At 43.6% G+C, this 22,560-nt stretch overlaps 2 protein-coding genes across 10 annotated transcripts in view; both read left to right on the top strand.

Annotated features, from left to right (window-relative positions):
• OSBPL8 (oxysterol binding protein like 8) overlaps nucleotides 1-22,560 on the top strand; it is a 151,663-nt gene that overhangs the window by 85,028 nt on the left and 44,075 nt on the right. For 2 of the 9 annotated variants that reach the window (XM_075209573.1, XM_075209568.1), the window contains exons 1-2: nucleotides 8,137-8,368; nucleotides 11,739-11,919. The exons of the other annotated variants lie outside the window; for them this stretch is intronic. In XM_075209573.1, coding sequence (XP_075065674.1) covers nucleotides 11,781-11,919 — 139 coding nt within the window. In that variant the 5' untranslated portion in view covers nucleotides 8,137-8,368; nucleotides 11,739-11,780. Of the gene's footprint in view, nucleotides 1-8,136; nucleotides 8,369-11,738; nucleotides 11,920-22,560 lie in introns of those variants that run through there. 9 annotated transcript variants of the gene reach the window in all.
• E2F7 (E2F transcription factor 7) overlaps nucleotides 1-22,560 on the top strand; it is a 340,183-nt gene that overhangs the window by 301,277 nt on the left and 16,346 nt on the right. The window lies entirely within an intron of this gene.

The raw sequence follows: 22,560 nt of genomic DNA, 5'->3' as shown, positions 1-22,560 counted from the left end.
TCTGCCCCCTCTGCATCCAGACACTCTGCCCCCTCTGCATCCAGGCACTCTGCCCCCTCTGCATCCAGGCACCCTGCCCCCTCTGTCACGCTGTCCCCCCTCCTCTGCCCCCTCTCACGCTGCCCCCTCTGCCCTCTGTCCCCCTCCTCTGCCCTCTGCCACGCTGTCCCCCTCCTCTACCCCCAGGCACGCTGCCCCCTCTGCCCTCTGTCCCCCTCCTCTACCCCCAGGCACGCTGCCCCCTCTGCAGCCCTTTGTCACGCTGCCCCATCTGCAGCCCTCTGTCACGCTGTCCCCCTCCGCTGTCACGCTGTCCCCCTCCGCTGTCACGCTGTCCCCCTCCGCTGTCACGCTGTCCCCCTCCGCTGTCACACTGTCCCCCTCCGCTGTCACACTGTCCCCCTCCGCTGTCACACTGTCCCCCTCCGCTGTCACACTGTCCCCCTCCGCTGTCACACTGTCCCCCTCCGCTGTCACACTGTCCCCCTCCGCTGTCACACTGTCCCCCTCCGCTGTCACACTGTCCCCCTCCGCTGTCACACTGTCCCCCTCCGCTGTCACACTGTCCCCCTCCGCTGTCACACTGTCCCCCTCCGCTGTCACACTGTCCCCCTCCGCTGTCACACTGTCCCCCTCTGCTGCCACCTGTCCCCCTCTGCTGCCACCCTGTCCCCCTCTGCTGCCACCTGTCCCCCTCTGCTGCCACCCTGTCCCCCTCTGCTGCCACCTGTCCCCCTCCGCTGCCACCCTGTCCCCCTCCGCTGTCACCCTGTCCCCCTCCGCTGTCACCCTGTCCCCCTCCGCTGTCACCCTGTCCCCCTCCGCTGTCACCCTGTCCCCCTCCGCTGTCACCCTGTCCCCCTCCGCTGTCACCCTGTCCCCCTCCGCTGTCACCCTGTCCCCCTCCGCTGTCACCCTGTCCCCCTGTCCCCCTCCGCTGCAACCTGTCACCCTGTCCCCCTCCGCTGCCACCATCCTTTTCACTCTGCCCCATGCCAGACATAAAAAAAAGAGAAGACAGAAACTTGCCAATCAGCGCGGCGCCGGGACCCAGCAGCCTCCTCTCTCCCGCAGCTGTCACTGAATATAGACGTCAGTGACAGCTGCTGCGGGAGAGAGGAGGCTGCTGTTTGGTAAGTTTCTGTCTTCTCTTTTTTTTAATGTCTGGCTCGCGGCACCCCATTGACAGCGCCGCTGCACCCCTGGGAGCCGCGGCGCACACTTTGGGAACTGCCGGTCTAGGGTATGTCTCACAGATCAGATTAATCAATGAGCAGAAAGTATGTGGTCACCTTTTAACAAATACATGCTGATGTGGAAATGTGTCCATTTTAACAAAACTATTTGAAAACAAGTGGAGCATTTTGACCTTTACTGCAAGTCTAAAACTTCCCTTTACTCAAAACAAATGTCCTGCTCTTTTATTCAGAGATTAGAGCAGGTCAGTGCAGACTGAGTGGGAAGTGACACCAGGAAGGACACTTACTCACTGCTGTCTCTAATGCTCGTTTTCTGCTTGGATAAGTTGCTGCAGTATGTGTAACTTTATCATTAACAATATATACTATGTCAAACTTTGTTTATCGTAAACAGTATGCAGTATTTGTTGTGTAGCTTTGTGTTCAAAAGTAGAATGAGGGCATTATTACTGCAATACTAGGACACAATGGAGCATGGTTGTAAGCATGGATACAATATCGTATTCTGTTTGTGGTTTTTAGGCTTATGTTACAAAAGATGAGTGAATTATTACATTTGATAGGTTTAGTAAGCAGGCTGCTCTCCTTTAGTCTGATAATTAATACACACATTAAGCAATGATGGACAGCAGGCTGCCCTAACACCGCATGCATCCTCAGAGTCTTCACCTCTAGCCCCTAGCTCCTTCCTGCTCTGTGTCATTGGTCTTGTTCTTAGTTTTATGCACTGTCTGCCTCCGCTTTTATTCTCTATTTTATGCCCCACCAAGCTTAACCCATGGCCCCAGCTTTTATTGAAATATGGGGCACCGGGTCATAAAACTAAACATCATCATACTTTTTGCCCATAACAGACAACTTCCTCAGCACAAAGTAGGGTGCAGTACCAACAGCACAGATATCGGTGGAGAAGGTACGTGCAGTCTCCACCACAGTTTACATGACAGAGAGGTAAGCGCTTCTCACAGCGGGAAGCAGTCGGCAAGAGACTCTCCCCGCTGATGCAGGACGGGCGCAGCCATTAGGCAGAGAGCGCCTTTACTGCTGAGGTTCCCCGGAAGCCAGCTGGAGTATACCAAGTTTCTCCTCCCATGGGGATGGCAGTGAATTCTTGAGGATGGCGCGCTTTGAGTAGCGCTAGCGGGGAACACATTCTAACAGGTTTTCCCCTAATATAAGAGAAAGGGCAAAACGCTGTTAAGGTAAACAACACAGAAGGAGAGCCAGTGGAAGGGGAATGCGTTTGAGGAACACCGCTCCCCCCCCCCCCCCCTGCTGAGTGACAGGAGGACAGTTGTAGCAGTCATTTGAAGAGAAGTGCACTGTTGACACATATCTTCCACGCTAAGTATCACTTTGTTTCTTCTGTATATGCATGTGTATTATAAGACTATGAGGTGTTGAGAAAACTGTGTTTAAGGAAAACTATAAAGTTCTCCAAACCTGTCTTATTTAATCAGAAATACTATGATATGTTAAATAACCTAGTCTGTATTTTCTGATAAAGGTTGTGGAAGTGTTTGGGCGTGCCAAACATATTGTCTGTTCCAAATGTAATGCTAAATGGGCCCAGGTGTTCTGTGCTAATTGCAGTCATTACTGAAAAACCTGCTGCAGCCTTTCAGCTTGACTAAAAAAATTATACCTTATACTCTCTATATAGAGGAAAAGGAACAGAAATACTATCTTTTGACTGGTTCATAGATAAATATGTACCTGTATTTTTGCGGTGTGGTAGCAAAATGTGAGTAAGATAAAGCAACAGGATTTCACCTAAGTAGATTGGGGAAATCACTGTTAGCAGAGACACAGAAGGAGATTCCAGTGGTAGGGGAATGTGTTGAGAAACACCTCTTCCCCTCCCCCGCTGAGTGAGCACGTGGAAGATCCTTTTTTGGCGCCAAGCTTCAAAAGGAGGACAGTTGCAGCAGTCATTTGAAGAGAAGTGCACTGTTGACACATATCTTCCCCGCTGAGTATCACTTTTATTTTCTTCTGTGTGTATGTGTGTGCATGTGTAGACATGTATATTATAAGACAATGATGTGTTGAGAGAACGGTTGTTTATGAGAAAACTATAAAGTTCTCCAAGCCTGTCTTATTTAAATCAGAAATACTATATGATATGTTAATATAACCTAATCTGTATTTTCTGAAAAATTGGAGAAGTGTTTGTGAATTTTGAAACGTGATTTAGTTTTTTTTATCTTGTGATGGCAGATAAAAGCAAAACAACACGTACCAAACATAATGTCTGTTCAAAATGTAATGTTAAACTAACAAGTGAACGGCTGGATCAGGGGGGTTCTGTGCAGCCTGCACTGTGGCTCCTGTGAAACAGCCTATAGACACCTCCACCATAACGGTAGATCCTCCTGAGTGGGCGGCTGCCTTAACACAGGGAGTTAATACCCTTGTAAATCTGTTATCTAAACCAGTTGAGATCCCAGCTACATCTGTGGTTTCTCAGGGTATAACAGTAGGAATGACAGATGAGTCATTTTCCCCAGGAGTCGGTGTATTTCCCTCCCGAGCCCCCCCGGGGGTTTCCCAGATAGGAGAGGTGGGTTGGTCAGTGGTGGCTAAAAGCCTGGACCGGCTTACCCATCTACTGGAGAACCCCAGACACAAGCGTAGTGTTAAAAGACGTAGACAAACAGCTAATGCGCTGTGGTCAGTGTCAGACTCTGAGAGTTCCTCAGAGGAGGAGGGGGAATTGTTGGACGATTCAGATGTTTCCATTATAGAGTCAGAAGGAAACTCTAGGCATCAGGGTATGGACGATCTGGTAAGAGCAGTTCGTCAGACCCTGGGGTTTGCTGAAGTAGAGGAGACGAAGTCTTTGGACCGCTCCCTCTTTAAGAAGGCTTCTAAGCAGGTGGTCAGGTTCCCTCCCTCAGTTGAGTTGAGGGATACTGTAGAGGCCTCTTGGAAATATCCATATAAAAGGTTCTCTATGCCAAGGAAGTTTGGCGTATTGTATCCCCTTCAGGAGGAGGATATGATCGTTGGGAACAGGTGGCAAAGGTGGATGCACCTGTGGCGAGATTGGTTCGTCAGACTACACTACCTGTACCCGGGTCAGCGACCTTGACAAAAAATTAGAATCCCTGCTGAAGTCTATCTTCTCGGCCGCCGGTATTAGCCTCAGGCCAGCATTGTCCTCTACCTGGGTAGCTAGGGCCATGGAAGTCTGGGCAGGGCAGTTAGAGTCTGCCTTGCAGGATTCAGATTTACTGCCTCTGGCCATGCAGCTAAGGGAAGCAGCAGGCTATGTGTATGAAGCGGCTATAATTCGGCCTCCATAGCTTTGTCTATTTCAGCTACAGCTAGAAGGGCGTTATGGTTAAGGGCTTGGAATGCGGATTTAGAGTCTAAACGATCATTAGAATCCATCCCGTATACGGGTGGGATGTTATTTGGTCCAGAATTAGACTCTTGGATTTTACAGGCTTCAGGGGGCAAGAAGACGTCCTTGCCTGTAAATACGCCAAGACCTAGGGCTAGGCCTAGGTTTAGTTCTTTCAGACAGCCTCCTTACGGGGGAGCGTCTGGCAGAGGCCAGACTACCGATCCAGGGGCCGTGGAATCCAGGAGACAGTCTCCTGGGGCAAGGTCATCCTTTGCCCCTGTGGCGCGGAGAGCTTCTTCCGCCAAGCTGCCGGATAGACCAGCGGCATGACTACCACCCACCTCTGATTCCAGAGGGTGGGGTGGGAGGACGGCTGCTTGGGTTTGCCCGGCAGCAGACAGGGTCCTCGGTAGACGAGTAGGTCCAGAATATCGTGATAGAATTCATGGGACCAGCTCACTTCAGGTTTTGGAGAAAATTACCTCGCTGGCTTCTGTCAAATCAGAAAGAGCTCAGGGCTGTCGATTTGCTTTGTTCAGACGAAGCTATACAGGCTTAGAATTTCCAGTAAGGGAAAAGGTTTGTCACACCCATTCAGGGTGCTAAGGCTAGACGAGTTGTTCAGTCTATGACCGAACTTCTAGAGTCTGAAAGGGTCACAGAGAATCCCTTGTATAAGAATGAGTTTCTTGAGACTAGTGAGGGACTTGGTACGCAGCAGAAGGTTGTCTCCACAGGACAAGTTGAGGTCCTAGATGGAGTTGACAGGCAGGATCCTGTCAGACAAGAGGCTGTCAGTAGCCAGGTCTTTGAAGCTGCTGGGAAAGATGGTGACATCTTTCGCGACCTTACCCTGGGCAGGGTCCCATCCCAGAGGAGCATTCCCGTGCTCGAGGTACCAGTAGAGGAGGTAGGTCCTCAGCTGGTGGTTGCTGGACAAGAACCAAACAGAAGAACAAAGACAAATAAATATTTGGACGTAGTGAGGGCATTACGTATATATGTTAAGAGATCTGCAAAGATACGTAAGACAGAGTCTCTATTTGTGTTGTTTGACTTTTACAAATGGGGATGGCCAGCATCTAAGCAAACTTTTGCCAGATGGCTTACCCTGACTATCAGGGAGGCTTATGTCTAAAGTATTAATCTACCTGTGCCGAAACTTATTGTTGCCCATTCTACCCGGTCGGTTGGGGCGTCTTGGGCGGCTCGTAATGGAGCCACGGCGGACCAGCTGTGCAGAGCAGCCACCTGGTCCTCGGTCCATACCTTTACGAAATTCTACCAATTTAATATATTTGCGTCTGGGGAGGCCTCCTTTGGCCGTAGTGTTCTGCGTGCAAGGAGATCAGAGCAGTCCTACCCTTCAGAGGGATTGCTTCTGTAAGTCCCCATGGTTAAGGAGTGTCCCCCAGATGGATGAAAGAGAAAAAGATTTATCGTAAGTATAAATCCCGTTTTTCCTGATATTAGTTTTATGAGGTTTTCCCTGTCTATTCTGTGAGGATGTCTAAGGTGATGTGATATAGAGTTAGAAGATCTGTCTTTAATTGAAGATCAGAACAACTCTTTTGTCTAACATACTTTTTATTTTATGAAGGGAAACTTTTCCTAGCCAGTATGTGTCTATTGTAGGACTCATATTTTATTCCGCAGATAATTCCTTTTAAAGGGTATAGGAGTGTGTCTATTCTATACAGAACACACTGATCAGGCCACAAGAAGGATATTACTATACACTTTGATATCATTGACTCCTAGGCAGTACGTCTGTATATTCAATTGATTTTTTTTTTATGAACTGGACACAGACCTTGATCTTTATTATTATATGCTCATATAAACACACACAATATTGCATAGGGATCAATTCCTATTTATAATTTGGTGTTTCATGAGTAATGATTCTGTGTGAATGGGCCTCATTGCTTTACATGTTAAATACATGGTGTGACAGGATGGACCGCCTATGCCACCCTGTCTGTTGTTGCTGGGAACCGGCTGGGCTTACTTTGCCACCGTTCCCTTTCGTTATTTCAAAAACGCCCCTCCTGCTGCAGTGGGAGGGGCCTGCTGCCACCACCACTGAACTCCTTTATGGCGCTCAGAACCACGTTACTTCTGGGTAATTGTCACTGCTAGTGTACTCCTGTGCTGGTACACTTGGGCTGGGAACTCCGGACCTCTTACTATGGATCCGGGTTGCTGTGGATGGATCCTCCCTGGCCTATCACACTGACCAGAGCTGCAGGTAGCAGGCAGAGCGGTGGTACTGGAAAAGCTTGGTTCCAAACCTCAGAATCAACCGGAGAACGGATTAGATTTTAGGGTCTAATCAGCAGGTCACAGGATTGCAGCGATATTGAAGAAGTGGTCAAGCAGGTCTTTGAAGCAGAGTGATGTTTCATTGCTCAAGTGTTCTGACAAGGACAGTCGCACTGATTTAGGGTATCAGTGGTCAGGTCAGATGGAACATCAGAATGATACATTACATGCTCACACAGCTCATCTTTTATACAGTTCTGACATAGGCTATTTTTAGAATCTGTATGTAACCCCGTTTACCAAAACATTGATTTACATACATTGCAAAGCCACTAATATTTATACTTCTTAAAAACCTTGCTGTGATTTCCTGGATCTTATTTCAGAGACAGGAGACTCACTAGTCAAAAGGTCTGACTGGCATGAATACTTCAGACAGTTGCCGAATACACATTTCCACAGAACAACAAAAGGACCCACAACAAGCCACTTCCGTAAATCACAATACACCAAAGGCTTGGTAAACAGACTCATTGTATCAGATATATACATCAGAAATAGGCATATCCTATAGCAGGTTTAAACAAGAGACAAATTTCTTCCCCTGGTCTCAGAAATAACGATTACCTATCTTACAATATACACAATATCAAAAAAGAAGTGAAAATGCAATTACATAAATAAGTGCCCTGCGCTATTTGTTTAACCAAAAGTTATTTAATAGTGATCCAGTCACACATGGTCGTTTAGAAATAATCAGTCAGCACTAGTGATTGTATAGTCGCTTGCTGCTTTATAATCAATAATTTCAGGGGGAATATGAAAAAAAGAGCAAATAGGTAATGTGTGAAAGAAGAGTTTTATGTAATATGTATACTTTTTTAATTGTTTTTGGTATGGAGAACATTAGGAAATAACCATAAGACCTCGAATACATACAGTTAATATTAACAGATGATTCATAATAAAGTAGGACGAGTTTATAACCTATGTAAATGTATGCTGCAACCTGGAAAATAACACCTGTCCCAAGCTTTATATACAGTATTACAAGTGTGAGTGGGTTCTCTCTTTCTATAGCAAAGATCAATACACCATGAAAATGCTGTGATGTATAACTTTGCAGCGTGCTCACTTGTAGACTGCCCCCTGATTAGCAGAGCCGACTAATAAATAGTTTAGTATGAATGAGAGAGAATCCTGAGCTACTTGCCCGGCTAAGCTAACCTCCTGCCAATGGCAGCAAGCTCGTGTGCTGCCTGTGTGTCATTAGGAAAGAAACCTGATCAGGGAAGAAGTCCACGCATCTCAGCTGGGAGGAGCTGAGGAGGGAGCTGGGTGCCTGGAGAGTAGCCTTCCAACCATAATCACACAGACCCAGAGCTTTCTGCCTACATGTATCGCGTCCCAGCCTCTAGGATTAGTAGGTGAGGAGGAGAAATTCCTTATAGGAATGTGGGCTATTGGAGCATAAGAGCATTAATTCTGCAACATGAACGCCCTTTTCCTTTTGGATTTCTGGGCTCCGTGTTCTAAACACTGACAGCTGAAGGCAAGTATATAGCAGAACAGCTTGTTGATTCTTGCAACAGTGCGTGTGTGCTGCGTGCCAGTCACTGCTGCAGTGCTTTCATTAGCTTGCAGGAGAGTCTGTGTGGATGGTTGGTATGCTTGTGTGTGTGGTTAGATAACTTGCTGCTCCCCCTTTTCTGGACAAACTATTGTCATTAGCCTTCTGACTCCTCAACTATGTTCAGTTTTGAAACGCTAAGAATATGGTATTGTAATACAGATGTCATCACATTTATCTCTAGCTGGTAAAAAAAAAAAAAAAAGTTTCCATGGCAGTTTTTGAAAGTAGTTTTTAAAGCCTCCATTTTAATTGTTATTCACTATTTGCCAATTGTGGATCTGCTGCCATATGCCTACGTGGTAACTGTGCAAGGAAGAAACATGCCAGTTTTGGTTTCGCCTCTCCACAGACCTTGTGCTTTTATGCATGTAGTATGCAACTTCTTATTTTCATTGCTTATCCCTACTGTACTTGGTCTGTATGTGTAGTGGTTATATAGTTTAATTAAACATCAATTTCCTAACAGACTAAAATTCAAAGGGTCATTTTTAATTTGTTATGAAGCAAAATTTCCTTTTTCAATAATTACTGTGTTGTGAAATTTTTGCTAGCAGAGTAGCCAACATACTGTGCCCAGCTGTCTGCTTGTTGTTTTTCAGTCTCTCCCCCACAGTGCGCACCTCTCTGTATTCATCAGATGCTGCCTAAGCTTTTGACACGTCCCTTAGACCATTTAGCTGTCGGCTCCATGATGCTGCTGCCTTCTTTCCAACAAGTCCTATTATTAATATTTTTGCTCTAAAAGCATATTAAGAAGTTTTGCTATACATGCAGATATTGGACTCTGAAGGTAGATTGCCCGAAAAAAACATATTTAATATCCGTTTCAATTCACCTTTTCTTGAATTGTACATGTTGACATAATTTACTGACCATTTTTTTCCTTTGTAACTGATAGTGTTAGCATGATAGAAATGAGATGAAATTTATTTTTTGACTATATTAAATATAATCAATCAAGAATATTGCGTAAAATGTTCCCAGGAATTCTTGAACGATGAAGCAGTAATGGCCTGGAGGCTCCATAGTATCGGACAAGTATTTGTACGAGAGGGGCTTTTTGTCTTCTCAGTAGCTTCTGGGGGACTTCTCTCACTGTCTGTCATTACTGCACAATATCTTCTTGACTGGGATTTCAGAAACCCCAGTGATTGTGTTATTTCATAATCCAGTCTATACCTAGAGACAGGTACAAAATATGCAGCTTACCTAGAAATCGGAATAATACTGAACATAAGATCATTAAAATGAAGTACATTATATAAATGTTTCCATCTCTCGTTGTCAAGCTACTTTAAGCATATGAGTGGAGGGCAGAAAATGGACTATATTTAATGGCCAGATGTAAAGTTTACTGAGCTGAGATTAAACTGTTGTTCAACATCGTTTACACGCATTCACATTTATTTTTATCTCGTGTACAAATCAAACAGGTAGGATAGTCAAATCATGCAAATCCTTTCTGCTAGTCATGATTGCTAGTCAAATAAGTGAGATGCAGATAGAAAGTTATGACCAGCCTTGATAACTATGATAGAAAGGCTAGTCTTCAGTAGAAATCCTTCTTTTATTTTGCCACCTGTTGTGGTATAATGTAAAAATCTGTATTATAGCCATGACTGATACCAGTCAACAATCAGTGGTGGTCTGCCTATTGTTTAAGGGCAACTTCAAAGAAATATCTGGAGCTTATAGCAGTAGTCTGTGGGGTTAGATATGTTTAGAATCTATGCTGTATTTTCAGTTTTTCCTAATATAGTTAGAAATTCAGTTAAATATATCTAGGCACTTTGTTCAGCAATGCACTCAGAGATTGGTAGCAGTCCAATTGATGCCAGTAAAAGAACAGAGTTCCCTTTAAAGCCTACTTTCAAAAATAGGAATCGATTCGCTTTCTCTCTTGGGTGACATGCTTCATTTTTATGTTACAACGTGCTATTGATCTAGATTGTGCTTGTGAAGAAACACGCGGCTTTCAGTAGGTGGGAATATATAGGTACGTGATGTGCTGGACATTTCTGTATGTGGTGAATCCTTTCATATAAAAGATTTCTGATCTTCTATGTCTCCAGAAATCAGGATGTTTTGCCTACATTTAAACAAACCGGTTCCATAACATTACACTAAGTATTTTTGCTTCCCTTTGCTTTGTAGTATAGAAAGCTTAAATGCACCCCCTTGTATGTTGGTCGTTTTTGTCCGGCTAAGAGTAGTGACTTGTAGAACAAGGAAAGATGAAATGTAAACTGTAGCTGGTTTGTTAACCCTGCACACCAGCAGGTTGTGGGTTTTAGACCACTATATGGGCTGATGTAGAATATAGAAATTAATTGAATTAATTTCCTTCATTTATTTTTGTTTCTCTTAGCTTTCTTTTTCTTTTGTAGGAAATATTGTTTGCAGATTAAAAGCATATTCAAATGCCATCAGTGAGTGAACTGCGTGTGTGTGTTCCCTGACGTGGCATAGCAGTGCTCCTGCCAAGCTATTCATTCTTTCTTGATTCATTACTGTTAAACAAGTTACAATAAATACATGCTAAATGATTCAGTGGGGTTATTGTGCAGGTACATAGAGGGGAACAATAATCAGCAAAGACCGGCCAGGTTCCTGTGCCAGTTTCAAACACCAAAGACAAGTAGTCATTGCTGAGTGGTGTGTTCATTTTGCATGTTATTAAATATGTAGACAAATACAGTCATAGTTTATAACTCACATAAACTCGAAATAAGAAACACAGGTCTTTTATTTGGCTTTACTGAAGATTTCTAAATCATATTCTGCACATTAATTGAAAATCTAATGCCTTAGGATAGATTGTATCTTCACACTGGAGAGGATGCATAAGATGCACTTGTATAGTACTAAAGAGCCACTTAATCAATGATCACCTTCTGTATTAATCTAAGATCATAGTGCTTCTTTGTTGCTTGCCTTGTGTCCTGGTTTTCCCTGTCCCTTTTTTTTTAATCAGTTTAAAATTCACAATCCTTTTGTTTTCTTCTGTTTATTCAGGCTTATGTGCATATAAATTACCTTGTTACTATAATGCTTTTATCTCTCTTATAAAGGGGATAAGTATTATGACCTGTCTAGGCTTCTGGTTTCCCTTCAGAATTATGGGCACCCTGCTCACTAGAATCTTCAGGCTTGTAAGCATGGCTGTTCTTTCTAATAGATGACTTAAGAAGAAATGTGCTGTAGACACTGTGCTGTGATGTGTTTGTGTGCTGTGTGATATTGTGCGACAGGCTTAAGGCAATAGCTGCACCATTCTTGTTCTAAGCAGCCTTAAGATTGAAACACGTACCCCTGACCACACTCTTGAGCCATGAAAGAAGAGGGCCTCCTGAGGCGCAGGTCATGTGCTGGGGTTTCACCCGGCGCCTTCCTCCCAAGGCCTGATGGACGAAAACTTGTCAGAAATGCATCATTTGGAGGATACCATGAGCTCTCTCCTGCACTGCCAGGTTTGTATGCTTTCTCTATATTTCAGTACGCATATGATAATTCACCTACTCTGCATAAACATCACCAATTCATCTGTCTCTCGTCAGACTTTCCACAAACTCCTGAAGGTTAAAAACAACAACTAAAATGCTCCCCTGCAAATGAAAGAAATGTATCCAGAATATTTGTTCATGAATTTGGTTATATTGTATATGCCGGGAGGTGTTATTTACATGCTCTCCTTTTACTGCTTTAAGCAATAATGTTTTACTGCTTATTAAAAGTTGTGGTGCTGACTAGTGTTAAAAATAAGTTAACCCTTATTAGAACCAGCAATTTTACATCTTGATATCTGCATTTTGTAAGTATTTATGCCTGTTTTGGTTTAGGGTTTCAATATTGGTGGAACCCACATGGGTTTAGTGCTTTATTTACATTGATCTGCACCCTATTACAAGCTGATTGTTGAGTTTATTTAAAACTAAAGAACTTGGAAAGGGTCAAGTCAGAGCATCATAAACTTGGAATAATTTAACCTACTTATTGGTTGTTACTGTTTGTTTTTGGTTTTCATCTATCAACTTTTGTACCTACTAAGAGAGAATGCTGTAGGTGTTGTCCATTATGAACTCTGGAAATGAAAAGAAGCATACTGACTATCTTAATTCTTTGGTTTGTTCATACTTAAATGTGATTTTTCACTTTTTATTAATTTTACACTTTGTTTTACTTACTTTCAAGAGCATCTTGTGTAATACATTTACTAGCCTGCGATCCAGTGCTGCCTGCTACTACTGCCGGTTGTTGAACTTTGAAACACCGTAATTTGTGCTTAACCATTCATAGTCAGTGGCAAGCACAGGGGAATTTGGAATAGTGTAACTGTGTAAGATGGAGATCCCCTTTTTAATGGTCTCCAAATGGACAGCAGGATTGTAGAGTGTGTGTGTGTGTGTGTGTGTGGGGGGGGGGGGGGGGTGGAAGTTATGCCACAGTGAACTAGTTTTAAATAATCATTGAGATAATCACAAATGTGTCAGAGTAAACCATTGATAAAATGGTCAGACTATACAGGCCATTCGGTTATCCGTCGCCAAGATTTATAGCTGTTTTTATAAAAATAATAGAAATGTTTTGGAATGGAAATTGGGAAATCAAACATATCCCCACTAGGTATACCAGAAACCGTGAATCCTAAAATGAGTTTATAAATATGTAGCTCATTTCCCAGGGTACATAAATATAGAGGGATCCCTCAGTGATGCACCCTTACATCTAGAGTATAGTTAAACAAGGAGAAGAAAAGAAAGGTGTCTAAAAAGGGCACTCAAAGATATTAGGATAAGTTTAAATAAGGATATTTGCCTTGAAAAAGCTGTACTAGCGAAACGTGCGTTGGCGTTCGCTCTGTGTGTCTGTTTACAATCGCTATGTAGGGAGCTTCTCGCGCTAGCATTGGCTCCTAAATTATATATACTAAGTGGGGAAATATACCTTTGAAATAATAAGCAATCTTTATTACAATTGAAGACACTAAGATTCAAGTAGAGTAGCGCATCAGTTGATAGATCTATCGGATAATATTGAACTCCGCTCTGCTAACCCACTATTATATGTGGATCAGGCTGAATAACACTATACATTTTGATATCTACCATTGATTTAGTCTGATTAGATCTCTAATTATCATATAACATCTTCATAATGTCTCTTTGAAAGTTTACAACCCTTTATTGTATGGATTTTAGACAGGAAACAATGTTTTAGCTGTTTTGAATTTCACAACAGATTCATAGGATCATCATAGATGAATTATATAATCAGAGATCATTTGGAAAACTATGTTTGTTATAAAATCAGTATGGTCAAATATTTTCTCCAGTATACAAAGAATCTGGGCTATTAGTCCTATATCTTATCCCATTCTCTTTATTTAGAACTGGTGATATATGTCCTTTCCTATCAGATCATTGTCCCTACATATGTGTGATGAGCTAACCAGGTCTCATTGTCAGAATTATCATAAAAACGCAAGCACAGAGTTTTTTTTGCAGTTGACCTGTAATTTGAATTCACTTTGTATGCCTTGTTTTAATATTTCGCTAGCTTTCTTTGTTAGCAGGATGATTCATTTTTAATCAACCCAATAAAATAGATGTTTTTTTTTAAATTCAGGAACATTTATACCGATCGTTATATCTCCAAGTAGCCCTTTTAGACATCTTTCTTTTCTTCTTCTTGTTTGGAATGGAAAACCTCTTTGACATTACTTTCATTCTTTTTCATCTTATTCCCAGATAGTTATCTCCAGTTTTAATGACATGTACCTCGTTGGTGCCATGGGTCGTTTCCTACCAGGGTACTGTCTGAGTGGACTTTGTATGTTCCTCCTGTGGGTTGCAATGGGTTTAAATTCGTAGTCTAAAAGCATACTTGTAGGCTAATTGGTTTCTGATAAAAATGGACTTTAATGTGTGTGTGTTTGGTAGAGAATTTAGACTGTTTCATAAGATCAGGGACTGATGTGAATGAACCAATATTTTCTCTAAACTGATGCTCGATATGATGGCGATAATAATAATGTTCATAGAAATGCAGTAAAGATCTTTTACCAAATTGCTTCTGTAATATTTACTCCTTTCTTTCTAAATATGGCAATAAAAATATTGTCCATTTTCTTCTAGGAAAAATGTTGGCGAAAGACAAAAAAAAATCTTTCAATCGGGATTAGCAATAAATAAAATCAAGAATGATATTTTTCGCTTATGTAAAAAAAGTCTTTCCCATGAGATTTTAAAACAATTGGTTAATCACATTTAAGAGTAGATGCAATTCCCTGTGTTCTTTAGAACAACGTGGGACGTGCACATACGTTAATACGGTAATTTTAACACTGTCTTCTGCTCGCGGCTCAGGTAGCTGTGAGCAGAAATCGGCATTGAAATTACCGTACGAACGATAGTAGTACATCAATTACAGTAGTAACGTGGGGAATTGAATCTCCCCCTTAGTGTGCTCTGATGTGAGTTTTAATGTTTCTTTAATATTGCTATGTACATTTATAGATTTATGATATCATTTTTTTAAACAAGGCAATATAAGCCCTAAGGGGTACTTGTCATTGGGGGAGTGGCTAGTTTCGTAACCAGTCGCTAATAGGACAGAATATAAACAAATAAATAAAATCGCAGACGTTCCCTGTTGATTTGGGAGAGCATATAGCCAGTAGAGCAGCCACCATGCTAGTTAGATCTCTGCACAATCATCCCCTGGTTTATGTCATCACCGTAGACCCGTGAGGAGCTGTGGCGCGGTCCACTCAGTAATTTGCATAAGTTTCATGTTTTTTTTCCTGGGCACTGTGTTCTTAGTAGTGTCTGTTTAATCCAGAAACTGCTGCCGTCCATTGGTGACAGGTCCTCTTTATGAACAGTGTATAAGGAAGCATTTCATTGAATAATGGGGAAGGCAGTGCTAGTAAATGAAAGATGGTTCATTGTCTTGTCTTAACATCACAACTTTTATTTTGTTGTATGAATTATATAGGGGGGGAAAAGCCTATATTTAATGTATGCACTGGCCTTTTCTATAGTTTATTTACGATCACGTTCTATTGAGGGTTGCCATATAAAAACGCATCTGCCATCTTTTCTGTTAGAGGAATAAATGGAATGAGTCGAATTCAAACAAGTGGCACAAAACAGTGCTGTCACATAAAATGTATTGTTTTGTTGTTTACGTTTAAACATAGCAGCATGGTTTTAGTGGAGATGGCCTCCCTCTTTAGCATAATTATTTTTTATTTTTTTTAAATTCTTTATTTTGGTTGGTCATATAAGCAAATACAGGGAATAAGACTGTTATTATTGAACAGACGTATAAAAACAGTCAGGACAATTGAATCAACATGTTGTACATAGAAGCTTATAATGAGACAACCATTTTTACAATTTTATATGCGGTATCAAATTGTATATAACTGTAGTGAAAGTGTGAAATGTGGGAGGGGGGGGGGGGAGACCACAAAGCAGGTATATGAAAGAGCTCAGGAGATGGAGAGTGTGTAGATGACTCAAGAAGATAAGGGGGCAAAGCATATAAGGGAGCCGGACTTGCCCCACATGGGTCCTTCTCACGGGGCTAATTGTTAGGGGGATGCGAGCTTTCCACAAACTGCCAAGGAGCCCAAACCTGGTTAAAAACATGGCCTCTATCATGGAGGTAATAGGTAATCTGTTCCATGGCTGCGACATGCCAGATTTGTTTTTTAAGGGCTGTTAGAGAGGGAGGGGACGTTTTTTTCCAGTTTAGCGCGATAAGGGATTTAGCCGCTGTCAGTATGTGTAAAGCTAGTTTTTTGGAAAATTTGTCAAGCTCTGGAGGAGGATAACATAGTAGAAACACCCAGGGGTCCTTTGCAACGGGAGCCTCAAATAGAGAGTTTAGAATGCCACAAACCACATCCCAGAAGGAGGAGATAATTGGGCAGATCCACCATATATGGAGCATAGTTCCCCTGTGGCCACAACCCCTCCAACAATAAGGTGAAGAAGAGGGAAACATGCTGTGGAGTCGAGTAGGAGTATAATACCAACGGTAATAGATTTTATAAGAGGTTTCTTTAAGTTTGGTGGATATGGAGCTTTTGGCTATCCCCAGTCTCATGTCATCCCATGCTTCGTCGTCCGGAGGGGGGCCTAGATCCTTTTCCCAATCTGCCTCATGTGCCCTCGGAGTAGGAAGGACAGCAGCAATAAATATACCATAAAGTTGGGATATCAAGCCTCTGTCCCTAGGGTGATTTTTACAAAGATCTTCAAAGGGGGTTAGATCTCGCAAAACATAAGTAGGTGGCAGGGACCGCAAAAAATTACTAATTTGGAAAAACTCAAACGGACTAAGTATGCGGGATGGGGAGTGACGCTGGAGTTCCGCCAGTGGGAGCCAGTGGTTTGCTTTGGAGAAGTCTATCGGGAATTTAAGGCCAGCTTTATTCCAAAGACGAGTTCTCGCGGCGGAGAGTCCAGCAGGGAATACAGGATTGTGCCAAATGGGGGTTAAGGGGGATAGTTGGGTGGTAAGCTTCAGTTTAAAGGAGTAAAAATCCCATAGCTTGATGTCAAACTTGATAGTAGGGAGCATTTTAGATGCAGGAGGACGATGTGCAGGGGAGAGACCCCATAAGGGTGTAAGATAGGGCAAGGTAGTATAAGCCGATTCTATATCGAGCCAGGAAGTGGAGCCTGGGGGGGGGGCATATGAGGTAACAATTTGCGAAAAGTGGGAGGCCAGGTAATATAGTTTAATATCGGGAAGACCTCTGCCGCCAGAAGAGATTTGCCTTTTGAGAATGCTGGCTGAGATCCGTGGGGGTCTATGATTCCAAACGAAACGGATGAGGGATTTTTGTATGTTAGAAAGGAAGGAGGCAGGAACTGCGACCGGGAGTGTTTGAAAGAGGTATAACCATTTTGGTATAATAGACATTTTGACTGCTATGATCCTGCCCATCCAGGGGATAATGAGGCGTTTCCAGGAGGTCAGGTCAGAGAGCATCTTAGCGAAAAGGGGAGGGAAGTTTTCAGGAAAGAGGAGGTCATAGCGTGAGGTGAGGAAAACTCCCAAATATTTGATCTTTCTTTTTTGCCATTTAAAATTGAAGGTTGTCTGGAGGAGATCCGTTTCCCGAGGGGAGACATGCAGCAGCATGGCTTCTGATTTTGCATAGTTTATTTTATAACCAGAGGTGGTCCCATAGGCTTGAAGAATTTCATAGAGATTGGGGAGGGAGATCGCTGGTTGGGATAGAGAGAGGAGGACGTCATCCGCAAAAAGAGAAATTTTGGAGTTGATGTTACCCACCTGCACCCCCTGAATGTTGGGATTGGATCTAATCTGGGAAGCCAGGGGTTCGATCACCAGAGCGAATATAAGGGGTGATAGGGGGCAACCTTGCCTTGTGCCGTTTTGGATCAAGATCGGGTCTGAGGGTATACCATTAATCAAGACTTTGGCAAGAGGAGTCGTATATAATGCCAGGACGCCAGTGAGGAAGCTGCCAGCAAATCCAAAGGCCACAAGGGTGGCCCTCATAAAGTCCCAGGAGATCCTATCAAATGCTTTTTCAGCATCGAGAGAGAGCATAATAGTTGGGGAGGTCCTTGAGTTGACAACGTGGATAATGTCAATGGCTCTTCTGGTATTATCTCTCGCCTGGCGTCCCGGGATAAACCCCACTTGGTCATAATGGATTAGGGAAGGGAGGATTTGGTTTAAACGATTCGCCAGAATTTTGGCATATATTTTTAAGTCAAGGTTAAGAAGGGAGATTGGTCTGTAACTTGCACAGTGGAGCGGGTCCTTCCCTTCTTTGGGGATTACCACAATTCTAGCTTCGAGCATTTCAGGGGGGAAGGAGTCTCCTTGAAGAACATTGTTGTAAAGGGAGCGCAGGTGGGGAGCAAGCAAGCCCGAAAACTTCTTATAATAAGCGGCCGTGAAGCCATCGGGGCCCGGGGCTTTGCCTTTTTTTTGCCCTTTAATGGTTTGCTGGATTTCCTCTATCGAGATCTCCTCATTGAGATGTTCAAGAGCTTGGTGGGGTAATTTCGGAAGTTTGGAGTTGGCTAGAAATTCTAAAATCAGAGTGGCATTGGATTGTTGTGTTGGGGAGGTGGGGGAGGGTGGGAGGTTATACAATTCTGTGTAATATTGTTGGAAGGATGTTCTGATGGCCGCAGGATCGTAGAGAAGCTGCTTGTGGGAGTTATGGATCGAGACAATATTATTATTCGTCCTAGCGGAGCGGAGACGTGGTGCCAGAATTTTATCTGCTTTGTCTCCTTTCTCATAGAAAGTTTGGCGAAGCCATTTGAGTCGCTTGGCAACTTGTTTGGAGAGAAGGAGATCCAGTTGAGCTTTTGTTTTACGTAAGGCCACTAATGTGGCAGGGTCAAAGGTCATCTTATGTTGGATTTCTAAATCATGCAGTTGGAGTGAGAGTTTATTGATATTGGAGAGAGTTTCTTTTTTATTCCTGCAGGCCGTGCTAAGCAGATGTCCCCTCATGACCGCTTTATGCGCCAGCCAGAGAGTAGACTTAGAGATCTCCTGTGAGTCATTTAATTCGAAGTAGGTCTCTAGGTGTGATCTGAGCTGGGATACTATGTCTACACTGTGGAGGAGAGATTCGTTAAGGCGCCATGTCATGGGGCGTGGACGAGGTGTGAGGCCAGAAAGATCAATGGAGATGGGGGAGTGGTCAGACCAAATCAAGGGATGGATCCGGGCCTCCTGGTGGTTTAAGGCAAGGTCATGGCTGAGCAGGATCATATCTATGCGGGAATAAGATTGGTGAGGTGAGGAGTAAAATGTGTAGTCTCGAGCTGTTGGGTCTTTTACTCTCCAGGAATCATAAAGAAGCTGGGACTTCATGAGACTGAGGAGAGATTTAGAGGAGGAGAGTGGGTCTGAAATGGGTAGGGCTGCAGCCACAGGGGAACAACGGTCGAGAGAGCTATTTAGGACGGTGTTGAAGTCTCCCGCTACTATAAGGTCCCCCTGACGGAGTCGTGTCAGCAAAGTATCCAGTTTTGAGAAAAAAACGATGTTGGTTTTGGTTGGGGGCATAGATGTTAACCAGGGTACAGAGTTTATTGTTAAGTTTACCTACTAAGATGAGGAACCGACCCTCTTTATCAGCGAGTGAGTCAACGAGTTCAAATGTAAGGTGGCGCGAAAACATAATGGCCACTCCGCGTTTCTTGGCTGAGTGGTCGCATGCATGATGAGTGTTGGGGTAAATTTTTGAGCGTAACTCGGGGTGGCAGTTGTGTAGAAAGTGCGCTTCTTGTAAGAAAATTAGATCGCCTGTATGAAGTTTGAGAGTAGCAAAGAGTTTACCGCGCTTCTGGGGGGTGTTAAGGCCCTTTACATTAAAGGAGAGAACTCTAAGACCCATGTGAGGTAAGAAGGAAAAAGATAGAGATAGAGCCCAATGTGTAGGGGGCCGTGAAAAGTCTCAAGAAAGTGACAGGAGGGCACTTGGGGGGTTGTGCAGTACACGGGGGGGGGTAGACGAGAAAGTCATATCTGAATGTTTCATGTGGTCGGTTTGAAAAAGGGAAAGGTTGGTGGTGGGGAAAGGGTAGGAAGTAAGTCACACGGCAGAGTAGGTCTCTCCTTTTGGCTAGGGTGATTGGGGAAAGATCCTGGAAAATTTGAAGGGTAACATTGTCGAAGGTGATATATTGAAGGCGGCGGACTTCTCTCATGATTTCTTCCTTCGCTGTGAAGTAGTGCATTCTAAGTATGACGTCCCTGGGTTGGGACGGGTCCTGGGAGCGGGGTCTCAGCGCCCTATGGGCTCTGTCCAGGAGAAGGTGTTCCTCAGGAGTAGAAGGGGAGAGCTGAGAGAAGAGTTTCTTGAGGTAAAGGTCCAAGTGAGCTGGCTCGATCTGTTTCCGGTATCCCGCGGATTCTCAGATTGTTGCGTCACGTTCGATTGTCTTGGTCTTCTTGTCCTTCTTGCAGCTGGGTAATGTCTTGGCGAATTTGGTGAAGGTCTGTTCCGTATGATTGTTGATAAGTTACCACTTCTTCCACTCTGTGTTCCAGATGATCGGTTCTACCCCCTATTTTAGCAATATCTGCTTTAAGTGAGTGGAGGGCTTGGACCGATGTTTTGACCTCCTTCAGTTCTTTGAGGAGAGATAGAAAGTCTCGGCGAGTCAAAGGAGAACAGTCCTCACTTTCAGGATCTGAGTCAGAGTGATCACTAGATCTGGCCGGAGTTTTCTGTTTGGAGAGATAAGGAAGGAGATCTCCTCCTGGAGGTTTCTTTCCTCCCCTGGGCATCGTAGTAGAATGGGGAGAAAACCCGTTGAGGAAGTAGTGAGGGAGGAGGGTCGGTTGCTTCGCTATAAGTGGTTCAGGGCCGAGTGGGATAGAGAGACATGATTAGCATCTAAACATCTGTCGATCGTCTGGTGGGAAGTGTGGGAGCCCCCACATTATAAGGAATTTGTCGGTCAATGCCCTTCTTAATAAATGGATTCACCGCCCAATACTGGTAGCAGATAATGTCTATTGATAAGTTGAACTATGCTTAGAGCAGATGCTACCAGGCGGGGGGGTTAGCTGTAGGTTGGTGCTTACGGGTTTTTTTTTGTTGGTTTTTTATGGGGGGTATTGTATAAGCACTGAAGAGACCTATGGATATATAGGTATTATTTCTTAGAAAGTTATAGAGCGCAGTGTCCGGTATTAGCCTCTGGGTGGCAGCACTGGTGTTGAAGTGCAGATAGGAACAAGCAATTTCTATTGTATAGATCTGGTTGACCCAAGTGGGTAAATAACAATGAAGATTTATATTCCTCCGAACTCCTATTCCCAGCAGGGGATCTTAGAAATTTGTGGGGCAGCCAGCCTCAAAGAGGAAAGAGGATTACTTGTATAATTACAGGAGGGGAGATTTTCACCTCTATGAAGTGGGTCTAAGCTGGTGAGTGTATCCACTTGCACACTATGGAAATGTGCTAATCTGTCTGTGAACCAGGGAGAAGGAGGGTATTGTGACTCACCGCTTGCAAGAAGACAGGAGCAGGCCAATTCAGCGCCAGCAGCTCCCAGGATGGACATGGGCTCCCAAGCCACACAGCACAGCCAGCAGACTCTAGGGGGAGAGAGGCCAAATGAAAGGGAGCTGCCCTACAATCCGGAGGTCCTGTGGGGAGAAGCGCCCTCGCGGCAAGATGGCGGCCGCGGGGTCAAAATCGAGGCCGCGGCTTTCCGGCGCGGGCTAGGCCTCACCACTGTCGGGAGGACCAGGAGCACGGCGGATATCCCGGGGGCGGTCTGGAGTACAGCAGCGACCTCCGGTAAGTCGCGGAAGCTATATAGGCAGGGCCCTGACTGGTGGGGAGCAGTGTGGAGTCCCTATTGACAGTGGGCTTCCACGGAGCTCAAAGACAGCGCGACCGTCCGTTATGGCTGACAGGCTACGCCCGCCTTTAGCATAATTTTTAAACTGATACAAATATACATTTTTAACCACTAAAATATTACATATAAATAGTAATGAGAGGAGACCTAGGGGTATATTTACTAAACTGCGGGTTTGAAAAAGAGGAGATGTTGCCTACAGCAACCAATCAGATTCTAGCTGTCATTTTGTATAGTGTACTAAATAAATGACAGCTAGAATCTGATTGGTTGCTATAGGCAACATCTCCACTTTTTCAAACCCGCAGTTTAGTAAATCTAGCCCCTAGTGTCAGATCTGTTTATATGTGGTAAAAACACAAATGACAATAGTACAAACCCTAACACTGCAACATCTTCAGGTCATGCATGACCTCTTAATGTTCGTGGATTTACTGTTTGGAGAGTGTAGCTATAATAAAGGAGAATATACCACAATATGCAGACATGTATCTAAAACATTTTATTGTAACATATAATCCTCATGTCAAATATTTATAGACATTTGGATAGCAATATCTGTACACTGTCCCAGACCAGCTTCCCTGAAGGGTTTGGTGGTTCTTATTTCTGTTTAACTTATTTTTATACCTTTTCACATATTTGATTTTAACATTTTTGCCGATTGTTGAAACCTAGTTATAAAGCCTATGTTTTAATATACCATTTAACAAAACTTG

Source organism: Mixophyes fleayi, chromosome 4, assembly GCF_038048845.1.
Source record: "Mixophyes fleayi isolate aMixFle1 chromosome 4, aMixFle1.hap1, whole genome shotgun sequence".
Lineage (NCBI taxonomy): Eukaryota > Metazoa > Chordata > Amphibia > Anura > Limnodynastidae > Mixophyes > Mixophyes fleayi.
The sequence above is the reverse complement of the archived record's forward strand: the minus strand, read 5'-3'. Positions and strand labels throughout refer to the sequence as shown.